The sequence below is a fragment of the Melozone crissalis genome, unplaced genomic scaffold (genome assembly GCF_028551555.1).
Source record: "Melozone crissalis strain CALT ecotype California unplaced genomic scaffold, PUWL_Pcris_2 ptg000013l_1, whole genome shotgun sequence".
NCBI classification, from domain to species: domain Eukaryota; kingdom Metazoa; phylum Chordata; class Aves; order Passeriformes; family Passerellidae; genus Melozone; species Melozone crissalis.
This window is the reverse complement of record NW_026535791.1, coordinates 19535573-19554905: the sequence shown is the minus strand read 5'-3', so window position 1 is coordinate 19554905 and position 19333 is coordinate 19535573. Positions and strand designations below refer to the sequence as shown.

General features: G+C 36.9%; 1 protein-coding gene across 1 annotated transcript in view; it reads right to left on the bottom strand.

Annotated features, from left to right (window-relative positions):
• Positions 1-19333, bottom strand: part of TDRD3 (tudor domain containing 3) — a 95415-nt gene that overhangs the window by 14644 nt on the left and 61438 nt on the right. The window contains exons 11-12 of the mRNA XM_054271391.1: positions 12286-13124; positions 10241-10366 (exon numbers count right to left, since the gene is read on the bottom strand). Of these exons, the coding sequence (XP_054127366.1) occupies positions 10241-10366; positions 12286-13124 (965 nt within the window). The remainder of the gene's footprint in view (positions 1-10240; positions 10367-12285; positions 13125-19333) is intronic.

The window sequence follows — 19333 nt, the reverse complement described above, 5'->3', positions numbered from 1 at the left end:
TGCGGCCAGCAGGACCACAGCAGTGATTGTCCCCCTGTAGTGGGCACTGGTGAGGCCACACCTTGAGTGCTTTGTCCAGTTCTGGGCTCTGCATTCCAAGAAAGACATTGAGGTGCTGGAGCATGGGCACAGAAGGGCAACAGGGCTGGTGAAAGGTCTGGAGCACAAGTCCTATGAGAAGCATCCTAAGAAGCTGGGGTTGTATTTAGCCTGGAAAAAATGAGGCTGAGGGGAAACCTTATCACTCTCCACAGTTACTTTGAAAGAGGTTGTAGCAAGGTGGGGGCCAGGCTCCTCTCCCAAGTAACGAGTAACAAGACAAGAGGAGATCACCTCAAGTTGTGCTAAGGGAGGTTTAGATGGGATATAAGGAAAAATATCTTCACAAAAGCCTTTGTCAGGCCTTGGAGCAGTCTGTCTAGGGAAGTGGCTGAGCCACTATCTCTAGAAGTATTGAGAAGACCTGTAGATGTGGAATTTTGGGATATGGTTTAGTGGTGGGCTTGACAGTGCCAGACTAATGATTTTACTTGATGATCTTCAAGGCCTTTTCTAACCTAAGCAATTCTATTATCCTAAAACTATAATATCCAATCTTCAGTAATTTTTACATCTACACAATGAGTTAAGAACAAAGTAAAAAAACCTAAAAAACTTTCCATGTGCGAAAATAAAACTACTACATAATAATCCCATAGCACCAATTTACTCACATTCACAAGTATTTCCCTTCCCACTTTGATATGGAAGGAAGTGCATTTCCAGGTTGAGTGATGAACTTTTATTGAGTAGCTCTCTCCTTCAACTGGCCTGAACTTGTGGAAGATTCAACTCTCTCAGTGTGGACTCAGCTACACTCCGCTCCCTAGACACCGATGAAACTCTGTGACTTTTGATGTGATTTCCATCAGCTGAGCCTCAAAATGCCCAGCTGTGAGGATTGCTGATGTAACCTAACATGTGTCTGACATCATCAAAAGGAGGCTGATTATCTGTACAGAGAAAAGAAGTGAGACTGGAATAGGTCAGGAAGGAACGCAAGCAAGAAGAGAAACCCCACAAGCCTGCATCCAATTGTAAAATTGTGCCTGGCTTAGTGCAATACAGTATCCAATATCTTGTAAAATTTTACTGTCAGTTGTAGAACATTCAAGAACATTCTTCAGCAGTGTCCTACATTGAAACAGGACACTGGGGGAGCTCTGTCAAGAAAGGAACAAAGAGTATGGCAATAACTAAACACCACTGCTTTCATTTGCTCCTGTATGCCTTGTGACCCACAGTGGATGTCCTATATGAGAACATATAGTCTAGAGAAGAACAAAAATAAACACATCAGAAAAGATATGAAGGAACAAATTCAAATAGGAAACCATTACGTAACTATGCAAACTTTTTCTGCAAAAGATTTTATCAACTTGAGCCTGCATGAAATAAGCTCTCAGGATTTTCACTAAGAAGTCAGAAGCAACACTTCCAATTAGGTACCAAAGGAAGAAAAAACAAAACAAAACACCAAAACCAAAAAAGCCCTACAAAAAGAAAAGACCAATTATAAATAGGCTTCATAAGCATAGGAGAATCTGAACTGAGCACTGAGATAGTCCCTAATATCTGCCTGCATAATCAAATGTTCCAAGTTGGAAAGTTAGTTATCAAACACCTATCATGTTTGATGTTCAATATGTGTGACATACTCATTAAATACAAAAAACATGGATAAAAAGTCCCTCTGTAAAGCCATCATATATTTATTGCTTTTTTATTGACCAACTCACTCCCATTAGAGAAACATGTGTTCCCTTTTGGCAAAAATAGCTTCAACACCAAAAAATAGAACTCACTAAAAACATACAACAACTGAACTCCCCCAACCTCCCTCCTTCTCCCCCAAAAACAGCCTGAAAGAGTAATTTTATATGTTCTAGTATTTATGAAGAAAAACAAATCACCTTGCAGAAAAAAAACTGCCTTCACAGTAAACTTCTTTTTTTAGTCCTTATACTATAAAAGACTTATTTTTCTAGATATTATTACTGACAACACCTGCTGGTCATCAAACAAGGAAGAAAAATGCCCAAGCATTCCAGATATTAACCATCCCTTTATAAGGAATCTTCAGTACCTTAAGTAACATATCTATTGAACATGTGCTGTATACATACCCATGAGTAAGATCTGAAATGTTACTCATATGTATGTATATATATGTAATCTTACACACACACACCCCACATACTCCACAGATTATATTCATCATCACTTCCATTCTGCAATACCAAACAAACATTATCATGTCTCCCTTCCTTAGAAAGCAGCTGGTCAGGAATACTACACCAATTCCTCTCATTTCCTCTTTAATTAAAATCCTTTTAATTAATATATGAAATGTGGATAAACTCAGAACATGGGAAAGTGAAGAAGACAGGGAAATCAGGAGAGAAACAGCGATGGCAAGAACAGCCCAGATATTTTTACACAACTAAGTTCTTTTACTCAACATATTCAATCTCAACACGGGCAATATAGAGAAATCCAAGCAAAGAATCTTTCAGAATTCTCAAAATGAGATTTTGAAGAACTTTAATCACACTAGAGCAGGATCAAAAACTATCTCAAAACAAAATTGCAACTCAGGTTAAAGGAAGATATTTAGTGAGAAACAGTCTCAAAATAACCCAAGGAAGGAGCCCATATGCAGTCTCCAAATAATGAACTGTCATTATATGCAATTAAAATTAATAACAAGAGGAGAAGGAGAAGAATAGTGTAATGTTCCAAGAGTCCAGCTTTAACTGCCACGGCTATTTTCAATAATTGTAAAACCTAAGAATATGTCCTTAATCTGAATTGCAGAGCTGGTAATAATTAGTAGCAATATTTCCTAGTCTGATGAATATGAAATGCTCAAGGTGAAGACTCAAATATATTTTACAATGCCTAATGATACAACCATAAAATTGAAAGCCCCTGGTTTATGCCCACTTGGTAGAAATTACCTCCTCAATTGAAATTTGCCTACTTTCAGTTTATTAAAAAGTAAAATGCTGTTCTTTAACCACCTTTCAATGTCAGTTACCATGTTTCAGCTAAGGGGTAGTAACTTTCAGAAGAACAGCTAAATTGTGAACGTCTATCTCTATTCCAACATGCATACAACAAGTTCAAGTTGAAGGCTGAAAAACTATGCAGCTTCTCAGAGGATAAGGTGCTAAAGAAAACCATTTACTAGCAGTTGATCAGGGTAAGTGGTTTTCAAAAAGTTCATCTCAAAATAATTCCCCTTAAAAGAAGGCTGGAGAAATAAATAATTACATAAAGAATTATCCTGAGAGAACCTGAAGGTTAAACTGTGTGTAGGGCATGTATGATGGTGTACTGTAAAAGATGCAATGGAATTTAAGACAATATTTCCAGTGAGTACAAAAAGTCTCAGGTAAGAAATAAAAGTTTAAGTTAGACTATGAAAAGCAATTTTTCAGTCTAGGAGGACAGGGAAATCACCAACTTGACAAGATAGAAAGTAAGGCACATCCCAACAAAACTACTGCCTACAGCTCAAGTGCTTTCTTAAAGCCAAAAGATAGCCTTTTCTGGAAACTAAAGTCACACTAGTAATGTTTTTGATTAATTTCAACAAATGTCCACCATCACTCAGGAAGATGAGTAGTCCAAAACACTCATCTTCATTTAATGGATTGAGTCATTGAATTATTTTGAACTGTAAAATTATTCTAGAGATTTTCCTAACAGTACAGAAGCCAAAGAATTAAAGACATCAAGGTCTTCTCTGATGCAATACTCAGGGACATTTTTTCTACAGGAATCTTAGAACCAATTAAGTAGACTGTACCACTGTCTTTTATCAGCCTTGGTTTTTGTGTAGTCAATGAGGACAGAAGGTATATAAGAGATCCAGCCAGGACACATTTATCTACTGCACCTACTTTATTCAGTGGGAAAGATTTCCTGCTTTACACCCAACACAAAAAGACCACAGTGTGATGCCAAGGGCATCTAGGCCTAAGAGCCATAAAGAAACAGCACGCAATCTTTCAAGTAGTTATTAGACTGTCATAAAGACATTTGAATGGGTTTAACACCTCCATAAAACAGGAAGGCAAAAGCCTTCTCCAGCTTAAAGAAACAGCTGTAAACCTTTACCATTTAGTGGTTTTCAGCACTGCTCTTTACACTGCTGAGGGAGGTACAAACACCTTCAGAAAACTAAGAGGAGTTTACCTCTTCACTTACCTGAAATGGAAAGCTATGATCAAGCCCTGAATTACAGTTTAAGGTAATTCAACAGACACAAAAGCTCTTAAAGCTCCGTGACAAGATACAATGTTATCGAACTTGAACTCTGAACTGTCTGCCAGCAAGAATTAACTGCAATCCACAATCCTGTTATTTTCCTTCCTCAGCTCATTCCTTACTGGAGGAATGAGCTGAGAAAACCTGCAAAATGGATTTTCAGTCTCCACAGAACAAAAGAAATTCTAGAAAAACCAGGAATATGTATAATATTTATGTCTTAATAATAATTTTTGCATTCTTTTATCTTTGTGCAGAAATCCAGTGCAAGATACTGCAGGAAGACGAACAAAGCTAAACTATAGGCTTCACTTCATAATTGGAATTCTTAAGGAATTAAAATAATTGTACTCAAAGAATCTGTAAGAATTCCAGCTTGTTTAGAGAACAAGCAGTTAAGGCCATAACATATGTAAGTGAAACTACATACATACATAGGGTACGCTACGATTTTTATTTCCTTCATACAGCAGTAGAAAACAAAAAAAAAGGTAATTGTAGCATAAAGAGGGTGAAAAAAGCCTATGACATTACTAAGGAAACAGGGAATGGAAAACAAAGCAAAGACTTACTTGGCTTTGGGGGAAAATATCACAAGATAAACACTTGGACTGTACATTTTCATAATTTATGAAGGGAAAAATATTCTACAAAATAGAGAATAAAGTAAGACTTAGAGTTTAAAGTATTATCTTGACTTTATTTTTTTTCCACAGAACAAATTATTAAGTAATCCAGGAAAGTCCTTTCAATGCTTTTCAGTTGTTAGTATAATTTTACATCATTTACAAGAAAAAACAAGCAGTTCTTATTTCTACAATAGCATTTCAGTGACTTTTTTTTTATTTGGATTAAAATACTTTAAGTGACCCCTGCTACGTTGAGGGAACTATTGGAGTACAGTATTGTAGTGTTACATACAGGACACTTATAAGAACTCTAGAATAGTGGAACCCAAATGTTTTATTATTAAAAATATCTATGCATTCCATACCTAGGACATATTTTCAGGCTCTACGAAAAACAATAAGCAGTTCTAGTGTTCTTAAATGTATTTATATTGGTATTGTACGTGATAATTGAAAAAAAATCCCCACTACCTTTTTGGTTTACCTAATGTAAAACTCAACTTTATCTTCTAGCCATCAGAAAGATAAATAGCTGCATGTAAGGTGTCAGAGAGACTGAAAACTTACAAGAACTCTAAGCAAACTGCATAATGGACAGTACACAATCAATTATTATACTTTTTTCATTAAGGTGGTAAGCACAATGTATTCTGAAAATATGAGGCAGAGTTGATCTACAGTTAAGAAAACAAAACAAAGAACCCACCAAAAAAACCAAACAAACCAAAAATCACTTACAAAGGTTGCCAAAAGCAGACCAGAAGCTGAGTTGATTAAATAAGCACCTCATAAAATATGTAATGTCATAAAAATAAGGTCACTGTGGTACTTTGGCTGTTCTTTCAAGTGACTAGCCAAGCAACATCTTGCTTTGCTTTTTTTCTTCCTCCCAGTGGTATACTTTCATCCATGTGTATTTGTTGGAAAAGAAATGAAATTCAACATGAGTCCTAAACAAACAGTACTGAAACAATAAAGAACAATCACTTCTAAGACATAGGCTAAATTTACGTCTTGATAAGAGTTCACTAAATCTTCTCTCAGTATTAGCAACTCTTTCAAAAAGGAGTCTGAATTAGAACTCACATATAGTGTATTTCTACAAGTTTTCAGTACAGATATCTAAGATCAAGAATCGTGTAATCAGAGAATATGTTAAATGGAAGGGACTGACAATGATTATCGAGTCCAACTCCTGGCCCTGCACAGGACATCCCAAGAGTCACACCATGTGCATGAGTGCACTGTGCAAATGCTTCTTGAACTCTGTCAGGCTTGGTGCTGTGACCTCTTCCCTGGGGAGCCTGTTCCAGTGTTCTCTGAGTGTAAAACCTTTTCCTGATATCCTCCCCTGAACCATGCTATTTCATGCCACTTCCCTGCGTCCTGTCACTGGTCACAGGAGTGAAGACATAGGTACCATTCCCTCATAAAGATGTTGAAGACCCCAATAAGGTCTGCCCTCAGTCTCCTCCAGGCTGAACAAACCCAATTACCTCAGCCACTCCGCACAAGGCTTCCCCTCAATGCCCTTCACCATGCTTGCTGCCTCCTCTGGATGCTCTCAAATAGCTTAATGTCTTTCCCATATTGTGGTGTCCCAAACTGCACATGGCACTCGAGGTGAGGCCACACCAGTGCAGAGCAGAGCAGGACAATCCCCTCCTTTGAGTGGTTGATGATGCTGTATCTGATGCCCCCCAGGACAGACACAGCTGGCTCTCCTGGCTGCCAGGGCACAGTGATGACTCAACTTGCCACTGACAGGATCCCCAGGTCCCTTTCTGCAGCACTGCTTCCAGCCCCTCATTACCTAGTGTACACACATGATCAGGGTTGCCCCATCCTAGGTGGAAAATCCAGCCCTTGTCCTTGTTAAACCTCAAACATTTGGTGACTGCCAAGCCCTCTGATTTGTCTGGGTCCCTCTGAAAAGCATCTCTGCCTTCAAGGGAGTTGACAGCTGCTCCCAATTTGGCGTCATTTGCAAACTTATTCCTACGTCTAAGTTGTTAATGAAGATGTTGAAGGGCACAGAGGCTGAGTATGAAGCCTGCAGAACCCCACTAGTGACCAGTCACCAAAACTCTGATGTCTCCCTGCTCACTACAACCCTTTGCACCTGACCCAAGAGCCAGCTGCTCACCCACCACACAATGTGATTATCAAGCTGTGGGCTGGACATTTTTTCCAGGAGCATACTGTGAGAGACAGCATCAAAAGCTTTACTGAAATCCAAAACAATTACATCAACTGTCTTTCCTAGGTCAGCTAGGTGGGCTACCCTGTCATAGAAGGAAATCAGTTTGACAAGCAGGACTTTCCTCACACAAAGCTGTGTTGGCTGTGACTGATGAGTGCATTGGTCTCCAGGTGTTTTCCAATATCTCCCAGAATAATCTTTTCCATTATTTTACCAGGCACTGAAGTGAGACTGAGAGGTCTGTAGTTTCCAGGGTTCCCCTTGACCTCCTTGAAAACTGGGATAGAGCTGGTCAGCTTCCAGTCAGCTGGGACCTCTCCAGATTACCAAGACCACTCAAAAATCATTGTGAGAGGTTTTGTGATTACATCAGCCAGTTTTTTGAGGATTCTTGGATGAATCCCATCAGGCTCCATAGATTTGTACAGATCCGGCTGGACAAACAGATCTCACACAATTCCAGAGTAAACTGTGAGTTGATGATTCTCAGTCATGGTTCTCCAGCTCCAGGGCACTGAGACTCCCTTGGTCCATCACCCATGCTGAAGATGGAGGCAAAGAATGCCTTAAACACCTCTGCTTGTCCCTCTACCTGTTTGTAAGGAGACCATCCTCATCCTGTAATGGGCTGAAGTTATTTTTACACTGCCTATTGCCATTAATATATTTGAAAAAAACATCTTTTTTATTGCCCCCCACATTTCTGGCAGCATCAACTCCAATTGAGTTTCAGCTGCATACATTTTCTTCCTACAGTGGCAAGCAGCATCTCTGTACTCCTCCCATGCCACTTGACCCCGCTTCCACTGGGCATACACCTTCTTTTTTGCTATATTGCTGTTCAGCCAAGCCAGCCTTCTGCCTCGCCTACTTGACTTCAGACTTTTGGGAATTGCATGCTCCAGTGCCCTTAGGAGGTGATGTTTAAAAGCATTGATGGACTCAAGCACCTGCAAAAGGGACTTTACTTCGCTATCTGGAAATTATGTGGAACAACTGAAATAAAAATCAGCATAATATTTCCAGTAATACATGCTCCTTGGGGCCAGTAGCATTGATCAGTGAAAGAAAAGTAATTATTGAAGTTACTTTAAAATCTGTTTTGTTCTCCAGTAAAGAGGAAATACACCCAAGTTACTTGAATCTTAAGTCAAAGAACTAAGCAGCATTATAACTTTGTTTTGCATTTATGCATGCTATCTAGATTTATACATAATAAGAACACTGAGACAAAGAAAAATGGCCAACAGTGTTCAGCTTAAAAGGCAAAGCTGAGCATCAGTGGGTGATTAAGAACTGCAAATGCATAATGAGGATTATGCTTAGCACCCAAAAACAAAGAAGTGAAGAGGTAGGTCCTAATCAACTTTCTTCTGCAAATATCCTACAGCTTCAAGGACCTTCAAGCAACAAAAGAGCAATTTGTCAGAAAACAACTCATTTAAATGATGTTTACTGTGAAGATGTTGATTGGCATTCATCTTGTGTAACTGTAATGATCTGAAATGTCATTGTTTGAATTTATGTAATTAGGCTACCTTGAGAGAAAATAAGAACCTTGAGAAAGGTATTTTTCACTTTTGAATGGACTGAAAGTCCTTGGAAATTCCTCTTTTGACTCCAGTAATCACAGAGGAAGCCTCAGTTACTCAATCAGGAGGCAGCATGATGTCAGGACTATGGTACTTACTGTCAGAATTGCCTCTCCATACACTGTCCCACCCTTGTGTCAGCTTTGACAAACTAACTCTGAAATAAAGTAAGACAACCTGGGGGAACAAAAATGTGGTCCATTTAATTCAATTTCATCCTGTGGCTACATGACTGACAATCCAACATGGGAGGAGAGGGATGAGGAAGAACACATGGTCAGACACAGGCAGAAGAGGCAGGGAAAATGACCACCTCACTACTAGGATCAAGTAGGAAATGGCACTTCACTACCAGGATCAACTTAGTCTTAATATTAGGCCAAGTTCTTATACTGTGAGAGCTAACATTCAGTGGCTTAAAGTAAAATAAAAGCCACCCCTCAAACTGTAATCAAATGAAGAAAAGTCTGATTATTAACCCAGAAAAAGGGTTAAAATAATACAATCATACCATAAATAACTAGCATCTTACAGGCCAGAGTGTAGGACAAAAAGAAGGCAGGATAAAGGGTAAATTTTCATACAAACAGCAATGCATCAGCTGGGAGGAGTTTCAGGTATCTTTTTAAGTACAAAAAGGCCACCTCAGAGGCATCTGAGAGCTACAGGCAACAGTACTTGTTAAAAGACGACTGGGAAACAGGAGCTGACTGTTCAGCCTCTGCAGCAGTAGTAACATGGTTCTATGACCCAAAAGTAAGAACTTAAAATAAGCACAGTCAACTCATCATTAAGGAATCAATATGCAGATGTATATTTTTTGTGCAGCCTTTTATAGTAAGAGTAAACAGCAAAGAATTGTGCATTCCTGACATTTGTTTTAATTGAAATGTATCTCTGCTTCCATGATATTCACTAATAAAGCCTTTTAAAATTTCCAACTTCCATAAGGATAATACATTCTAAACTTCATAAAACAGATTTTGATGCATACATGACCACTACAATATTTGTCAAAGAAGAAATCATTGAAACAAGAATAAAATCATGATACAAAATAAAGGGATACAGATGTGTATTTTTAGTCATACATACACATGTAGTGAAAAGCTTCAGAACGTATGTTTTAAATGACTGTTTCCTAACCCTTACAGAACAACATACAATGTACATGAAATAAAACAAAAAATTGGGTTGAATAGAGTAAGTAACAACTTTTAAGAGAGAAAACATGCATAAAACTGTTTGGTTGACAGATCAATTATTCATTTTCAAACAATACAATTGAAATTTATTATACAGGAAGAATACCACATCGTAATACATGTCTATCAGGTTTCATATAGACAAGTAAAATCAGAGATTTTGTGCGTGTACTTTGCAACTTTTTCTACACATGTAGGTAGCATTCTTTGCGTGAGTAGGCATTAATTAGTTAAGAGTTACATATTTTGTACAGACTACGTAGTTGGTATTTTTTAATACAATTTGTTATCACATACCCATGTGTCTGCATGAACAGGCCTGATGTTGCTGAGAAGCACCTCTTCATAATTTCCATAATCACTGAATTTAACAACTGCAGTTGTCCCAGAAGAATGGAGAGCTTCAATTTCTGCCCGGTAGAACTTAAAAGAGAAATTTTCAAAGGTCACAAAATACAACCAGAAATACCACAAATTCTTAACAACTTCCTTTTCATATATGTCTCTGTATGTGTATACATACTTAGTCATAGTCAGCATTATATTTTGTTTTAAATTTGTACTAGATATGAAATCGGGTATCTTAAAATTCCACATGTCAGACCCCAAGGACATGGCAGAACATTTTTAGAGTATTCATTGAGAAGATACACAGCTTATTTAAGTAGACTGACCATTTAAAAGACCCATTTTCATCTCCCTGAAAGCAGAACAAATTAATCACTAACACAAATACTGCTGTATACAGAGAAATGCTATTGTAAGATGTTTACTTAAAATATACATCTGTAAGTACTTATTAGCCATATACTGATATGGCTTGTATGTGTGTACTTGCACACCTATGTTATCACACAATAAAACATGATAAAAATATGATGAAAATATGATAAAACTGCCTCCTCATAAAGTCCTTTTTCTAAACACAAAACTTGGGCTTTTTACATTTATGCAAATATACTTTCTTGAACATATTAAATCAATTTTATCTGACTGAACACAAAAAAAATCACAGCCTCCTAAATGGTAAGGCTCAGTACTGTATTTTATCATCACATGTCTTAGAAGTGAGTAGTAGCATTTACTTAAACTATCAAGAAACCAATTACTGCCCAAAACACACCTTCTAATCTGCTGAATACGTAACAGTCTGGGATTACGACATAAGTATTTATCTTGCAAGGTTTGCACTTTTATAAACTTCAAGATCTCATTTCAGAGTAATGCAAGTACTCTGAAAATAGGAAACAATTCAGTAATGTGCCATTATACTTCACACTAATCCATCCACTCAAGCTACATATTCCCATTTAAGGCAGTCAACTGACTACAGGTTGCCACTACCAAAAATCCTGCATGGTTTATTGTTGGTTTTAGTCATACCAGCAGAAAAGAGAAAAATAAAGTTATGCTACTGAGTTAATGCAGACAAAAAAAAAAAAAAAAAAGAAAACATTTATAATAAATATAATAAACTTTAAAAAAATCTTAAAAAGCAGAAAAAGGTGTGAATAAAATGTACTTAAAGAACAACAATATTTAAGGTAGTTCTCAGATTATCAGAAAGGGGTAAAACCCAAAGAAACTACCAATGAAGAGTGGCAGACAACTCTTGAACAGGCGATGACAAATCAAAGACAACAGCCTAAAACTTTCTTAGCAAAGGAGAAGAAAGCAAAATGTCCTCCTGCAAGAGAAATCTCATTAATGGGGAAAAGAGCTGAAAATAAAGTATTTAAACTTTTAAAAATCAGTAATACAAATCTATCATGCAGCATAATTAATTTGTCCACAAATTCTTTACCTGATAGTATACAAGAGCTAAACAAAATTAAGCCTTTTGCTGTTTCTGTTCTGTAACGATTGAAAGAAAACTGGCAGGCTTTTTACAGCCCCATTCCTGCAGACTTTATTCTTTCTTTGTCTGCTGACTTGTTCCAGAAAAAGGTATTACACATCTACCATTATAGATATTCTAGATAGCACAGTTTTGTTTTGTTTTTGTTCCTCAGCAAAGAATATGAGCACCTAGATCCACATTCATCCCTTCAAATTTTCGGCACTTAAGTCAAATGCTTCAGTAAGGAACTTAAGATAACCTAAACTCCATGTACATGACAGAAACAAGGACTTGATTTAGGGACTTGAAAATTTTGTGCAGTGAATGCAACTGACATACATCATAAATATAAAAAACAGAGCACGGAGCTAGGCAAGAAGCACACGGCACACCTATGAACAAAGGCCATGTCCCAGTGGTAGTGTGCTCAGTATCTCCCACACACACGGAAGAGAGCATTAGAGGTACAATTTGAGATAGTTCTCATTTAGCAAAGGCATACCTTGTTGTCTTCCCAATAAAGAGCAAAGCATTCATCCCCTGGTCTCCAACTTTTTCCATACTCCATGTGACTCGATGGTTCCAGTATTTTCTCTGGTTTGATGGGCCCAGTTCTCTTTTTGGGGCCAGTGTTGTAATAAAACATTTTATCATCAAAAGATGGGATCACAGTGGGTCCTGACGATTTGATAGGTCCTACTCGTCTTCCTTTCTGATGATGCTCAGTATCTCCATTTGGTACAGCACTGAAATTATCAGTCCTACTTGGATTTTGGTAATCATTATTAACACCAAAATGTTGCTCACGTTTTACCATAAAGGCTTCATTACTTATTGTTCGTGCCTTCCTATCACAAAAATTTTCTGAATTGTGTGTTTGGTTTTCCCTTTTCCCACGTTTCTGGTTATTGTTGTCTGTCACATCTTGAGCAGCAGAATTTTCCTTGAATTCTGAGAAAGACACTCCTTTTCCTACTCTGTTTTGCATGTTGTTATCCCTTTTTTTGAAAGTAATATCACTCTGGTGAGTGGTTATGGGATAACCCAAATCCTTTGACCTGTCATTTCTAGGATAATGTCTGTCACTTTTATTTTTTTCATCTGTCCAGTGTTCTAAAGAGCTGTGCCTTTCAGGACCTCTGTTTCTTGGCAACCCACCACCTTCCAAAGCCTGCCTTGAATTCTGAAAATCCTTTTGAAAACGAGGGGGTTTCTCATTCCTTGGTTGTCTCATGTCATTGCGAGAAATGTGTCTTGAATGATTCTCTTTGATGCCATTCTGTTCTGTATTCATAACTTTGTGCTGTACTTGATGTGTTGGCTGAAATTGCAATTTTGGTTCTACAAAGAAAAAAATTATTTCAATTAACATATTTCACACAAATACATTTTAGAAATACTGTTTCAGACTTCATACACAGCAGCCTTAAATGAGATAAAGCAACAGGAAATGGAATGGTACACACCAGAGAATTTACCAGACACATTTGAACTGCAATTCCTAATTATCAGAATTCGGTTCTAAGTACAGCCCAGAATTACAGTACTCTGGGCTGTACTTAGAACCAAAACACCTATGAGCAAGAGAAAAGCCAGGCATAAATTTCCAGGAGACAACTCGTTCCTCCCTATGGACATCAACAACCCACCTGAGTAAGAGCCCTTTAAGACAGAAAAACAGAATTCCAAGGTGGAGAAAGAAGGAGAGAGGAAAATGAGGAGGAAAAGGAAATACCTCTAATCTGAATTGAAACTTTCTGCAAAAATACCTTGTTAACAGTTATTTAAGAAAAAAGAGAAAAGGCAAGAATATGAAGTGATAAAATGAACAGAGCTGGCAAAATGTAGGTAACAGGAATAGTAGCAAAGCCCAGGACTCTGGAGACTCTGATCAGTGAGCCATAACAGGACCTTCTCAAGCACCACCTTTAAGAGCTTCAACCAGAACTCTTAACTGATGAGAATAAAGACAAGATTATCATGAATATAAGCAAAGAGAGGAAACATGCTATAGCCAGCTGGAGAGGAAGGGAACCGTGGATATCTGTGGAACTTTTTAGGGAATTATGAGCTTTTTAGGCAAACATGAAATTTTTAATGGGGTTGTTTAGGTGAAGAGCAAAAGGAGGGGAGAAATGAAGATAAACCCAGGGTAAAATACAGAAGAAATGAGATTAAACAGGAGAGCTGCAAATAAGTAGGTTCCTGGTCAATACAGTCCTGCATGTGATCACTGTAACCTGTCTCATCTCCTTATTAAATTCTCTTTCTAAATTCTCTGTTGTGTATGTGAGGGGACATGTTTTTAAACTGGCAAATTTGAGGTAGGATAAGCTGGTAGCTGTGACAAGGAACAGTGAGAGAGATCATGCACACTGGAGAGACCAATGGGGTCTCAAAGGCCATCTGCCAGGAGACCCCAGGTCTGAGCTCACACGGTGGCCAGAGCTGTACAAAGCACATCCATGTAACCTCCTACCAGCTCCAGGCTGTAGCAGCCAACAGGCTGGGCCAGAGGTGAAGTGGGTACCACAGGTCAGGGCTCTCCTGGCCAGGACAGACCGACATGGGGGTGTGTGTGTGTTGGTGGCTAGGTATGAGATCTGCCAGCAGACTTTAAAGCTGATGGAAAAGGAAAACATTAACCTATTAAAGGGACTCATGTTTACACGAGCAATTTTGTGCCATGTGGGCAGCTGCAAAGGTGTTATTTTCTTGCTTGTGTCCATGAGCCTGGTGTGTGCATGGGCCTGGCGGGACTGTGCAGTCAGGCCCTCACACATTCCCATGGAAAGGAATGTTACCACTAGAAACAATGAACGCTGATAGCTGACAGCAAATGTATCAACTTTCATAACTACATGCAAGATGGCAAGTTAAAATTAAAATGTAAATTTTACCTGGTTTATTTTTTAATAAAAAACTTTTCAAGCATCACATGATTAGTAGTAGCTCACAGAATTTTATCAATTTAATTTACTAAATTGGCCAATAAGAATCTAGCTCAATTTTTACATATATTTGATGTAGCATAACTTATAGAAGTCACATTTGCTTTACTAAAATTACCTAGTGTTTTTGGTTTTTAACATGGCATAAGCAAATATAGGGCTTAGCTTGAACATGATCTTAGTAAAAATACATCTTACTCTATAATATAGTACTCTGAAAACCACCACATTTTTAATGCATTAAATGTAAATACTACTCAGAAACAAGAGTTTCATAAATATGCATTTTCTTTTTAAAAATGCAAAGATGACTTTAAATCTTGTATAATTATTTTTGTTTTGTTAGAATAACACCTTTAAAATTAGAAGTACCTCTTTATTTCTTCTTTACAAATGAGACATGAAAGTACTGTTTTTCTTTACATCTGTAACTTTTCACTAAATAGCTTCATTACACTTTTCCACTTCTGTATAATACCAATCTTACACACTTCCTATCATCTCGAAAGAGTTAACTTCCAAATTAATTAATTAATTAACAGTCTTTGTTCACAACATTCTTAATTTATACCTCTTCTCTCCTGGTAGTAAAATGCTCAGGCTTCCACTCTTCCTATGCCCAACCTAAGCTCTTAGGTCAATTCCTAATGTTAATTACACACAAAATGACTGAACAGTTCGACGACCCCTGAATGTTTACTCCCTTGTACACACCATTACAGAAAAATGCATATAAAACTCTAACCTAATTCACTTATAAATCATCTTATTTAATACTCTGTAACATTAATTTAAAGTCAATGTTTCAACAGAAAAAAAAAAACAGGAATGGGTTTATTACTAGATTGGACATGGTAATATTTTCCTAGATGGCAGGATATTAGGTTTGACTTAAACTCAAAACATTTCCTCTTAAAGGCTCTCCTTTGCTCTTTTTCTAAATAAATAAACATTTCCTGAGCTGAGACAGGTAGTGACAGTTCTTAGTACATACAAGGTACAAGGACTCTACAAAAATGCATGCAAAGCAGTTACAGTTTAGTTAAAGCCTCAAGGAAAACTCAGAACATAGATATATTCTTCTATAATTCAAAAGAGTTTACTGAAATTTCTATTCAATTTCGTAACTTCTAATGAGTAATTTTAGCTTTTGTCTACACGAGATAATGTGATCATAACACATAAAAAACAACAAGCTAATTTGAAAGTGTGGTGCATCCTTTGATTACAGATTTTTTTTTTTTAATAGTAATGGAAAGTTCAAATAATACTATGTGTTAGACTGCAGGTAAAGTGACTAGAGAATTTCAAAACAGTGAACGTGGTTATTTTTTTCTAGGTCTCTTTACTGTGGCATACAAAGGCTGACATGAAACACCTGACTTTTTTTAGTTTAAGCATAAGGTATGCAAAATCCCATAAGTTTATGTTTTTTACAGAGGCACAGTTCTTGTGCAAAAGCTTTCCTGGGGACTGCATCATACACAGCAGCCTTAAATGAGCAGGACACATTAACTGATTGATTGACATTCAAGCACAAGTTACTTGAAAATGGAAACTGCCAAGTAGCAGTAAATGTTACTTTGTCAACAGTAGCCAACAAAAAAAGCCAGGAGATGATAATAATACTGGTTCTTCATCTATTTGTGCTGTCTGGTCCGATCACCAAAAAATGAAGGGATTCTAAAGTTTCTTTATGAGAAATAAGGATCAAAAAAAAGCATCAAGGGATCTCATTCACAAGTTGTCTACCACAACTGCTTCTACTTCCTGCCTCAACTCCAACAAACCATTAGCAACTGTTCCCAGAAAAGTAATGCCTCCTACAGGGCTATAACAAATATTAATTTGCCATGTAACAAGAAGATGTAGTAAGCTACTCTCCAACAGCAGGATAGGTTAATCCAGTCATCATTGTTGCAACCAGAGGTTTGGGAACATGGTCTGGAAGAAATACATGTAAAAATTAAAGATAAGGTTCTTGTCATCTACTCGGAAGTTCTGAGATGACAAGTAGCATTTGTCAGCCTGGAACCCTCACTCACTCACTCTGGCCTTTGCGTGTGATGACTGACGCAAGAGGATCCTACAGGACCAATCACATTTCCCTGATTACAAGGAACCAGCAGGACCTGCTGCACTTGGAAATCCCAGCCAACACAATTCATAAAGCACTGCTCAATGCACAATGGAATTTAAAAAGTACTGCTTCCTGTGGTCCTCTCCTGTGGATTTTATCATGTTTAATAACGCAGCTAAATTCGATGAGCGTGGCCCTTGCACACTGCTGGCAATGTTTTGGGTTTCTCCTCTCAGACTCAATAATACTTTTGTGTAACTGTATGGAAGTATATCTTTGAGACAGCTACCTCTAGGGCATGTTCTATCTCATACTGATCAAAAGATTTAAAAATTCGAAGATAATTAGTGATACATTTGCACACACTTCGTGTCATGAAGTAAAATTCCTGTTACCCAATAGCTTTGTCAAATTAAATCAATTTCAATATAATTCTTTCTAAAATGTAGCAACACTGAGGAACAGGGACCTGAGTGCATATTTCTGTTGAAACAAACCAAATACAAGCTGAGAAGAGGTATAATAAAGAAGTGAACAAAAAAATCCAAAACATTTTGCATTGTATTCACTACAAACTTTAACTAACTGGATTAAAGGACTCTAACAAAACACTGATAATTTTTTATTATTCTTTAAAATGTATGAAATGTACTGTATTTGTCCCTTTTACATTTAAAGATAAAATAAAAGTACAAGCCTTGTAACATATATCATCAATGCTAACATACCAATACAGCAAATAAAAGTGATTTTCTTGATAGTCACAATTAGCTCTAAGGTTCAATTTTTAGAAGAAAGGCTGAATAAGAAATATGGCTATTATTCAATTTGGATCTCTTGTCCATAGCATTCAGTGCTTGTTGAAAACATGGCTACTACATGGCAGATTTCAAATGTTACAAATTTATTTTAATTCCAAAAAGTAAGACTCTTTTTTTCCCCGCAAAGCACCCTCACTCCCAGATATTCAAATAAATGGTGTGACCACAAAATGAAACAAATATTTTTAATTACATTGCATTGCATTACCAAGTTATTTCAAACGTTTAATTTATTTGGGACTAGATAAAGAATAATGTTCATTATTCATTAATACTATAGCCAGTGCTCTTGGTATCATCTTATTCTCTCTGATAATCCTTGTGTTTACTTATTTAAGCTGGCAAAGATAGATGAGTTGTTCCTCATAACAAAAGAAAACAATAAGGAGATTAATGGAAAAAATCTTTTGTGTTCAGTAGCAAAAATTAGCCAAGTACAAGCACAGGCAGCTAATTGAAAGCAATTTTGTCTTCTACTTGTGTTATCTCTTGCAGTCAGGAGGTTTCTCTTGCCAAAATTCAAATTACTTCATTTCAACACAGAAATACTTTTGTAGGTGCCACCAACTATTCACAGTAATAAATAAATAAATAAATAAACATGCAGTTTAAAGTTAAGGATAAGTTTGTTTTAATTCTTTGCATTTCATTTAAATAAAGTATGTTTATAGTATGCTGTGTTTTACAATTAAAGAGCTAGCAGATCATGGAGCCAGCTATTTAATACTTTTGATAGCTGTAATTACTTAAAACAATATTTCCTTAATGGAAAAGAGGAGATAAAACATAAAAACATCACAAGATATAATTTATGGGGCAAAACACCAACACGCTTTCTTGTAACTTCTTTGAAAAAAAAGCAAACACAAGAAACTTAATGTGCTGCCTTCACTTTTAAAAGGAATACAAGTACCTCCTAAAAAAACACAAAGGTATTTCAACTCATAATTGTTTTTCTACTTGGTCTAAATGCAAGTATGAAAAAGTACAAAATCAAAGAAAAAAATTCAACAACAGTTCTGAAGTTCCTGTTCAGAAATAGAAGTGAATTTAGAAACTCTCCACACTACTAAGGTTTCAGGTGTAATTAGAAACAGTAGGTAAGAAAAACAAGGAGGGATGCACAAAGCAAATCAATCTTCTGTGTACTTGAAAAGAGAAACTAATTTTTTTCAGACACCTTCCCCAGATCACATAAGATTTTGAAGAAAATGTGGCATAGTACAGGATTAAAAAATATTAAAAAACAGTTCAGCAAAACTGCCTTTTGCTTTTTGGATTGTACAACGACTTCCAGTCATTTAGAAGGAATTACACTCTGTCTCAAGTGTATAGGACTTTAATGCTTGCAATAAAGATAAATATGGCCATTCCAGGTAATCATCTGCTCCTGATCATACACAAACATGTAATAGTAGGGACTTGCTCATATATTCAAAACCACTGTCCCTATAAAACCCCCTTTCTTTCTCAATACCTAAAAAACAATATGAGATTTTAGAGACCACGCAGGACAGCAAGGTGCCAGAAATACTGCAGAACAATCTATCTATCTATCTATCTTCTTTTATATGTGGTATAATACAGTGTTTGGTGAATAAAAACGGAGAAAAACCTGCCAGCCTGAGCACTCCTTAGTGTAATACTGTGCAGGAAAATCAATGAAGAGACATTATTGGCTTTGTAACATTACATATT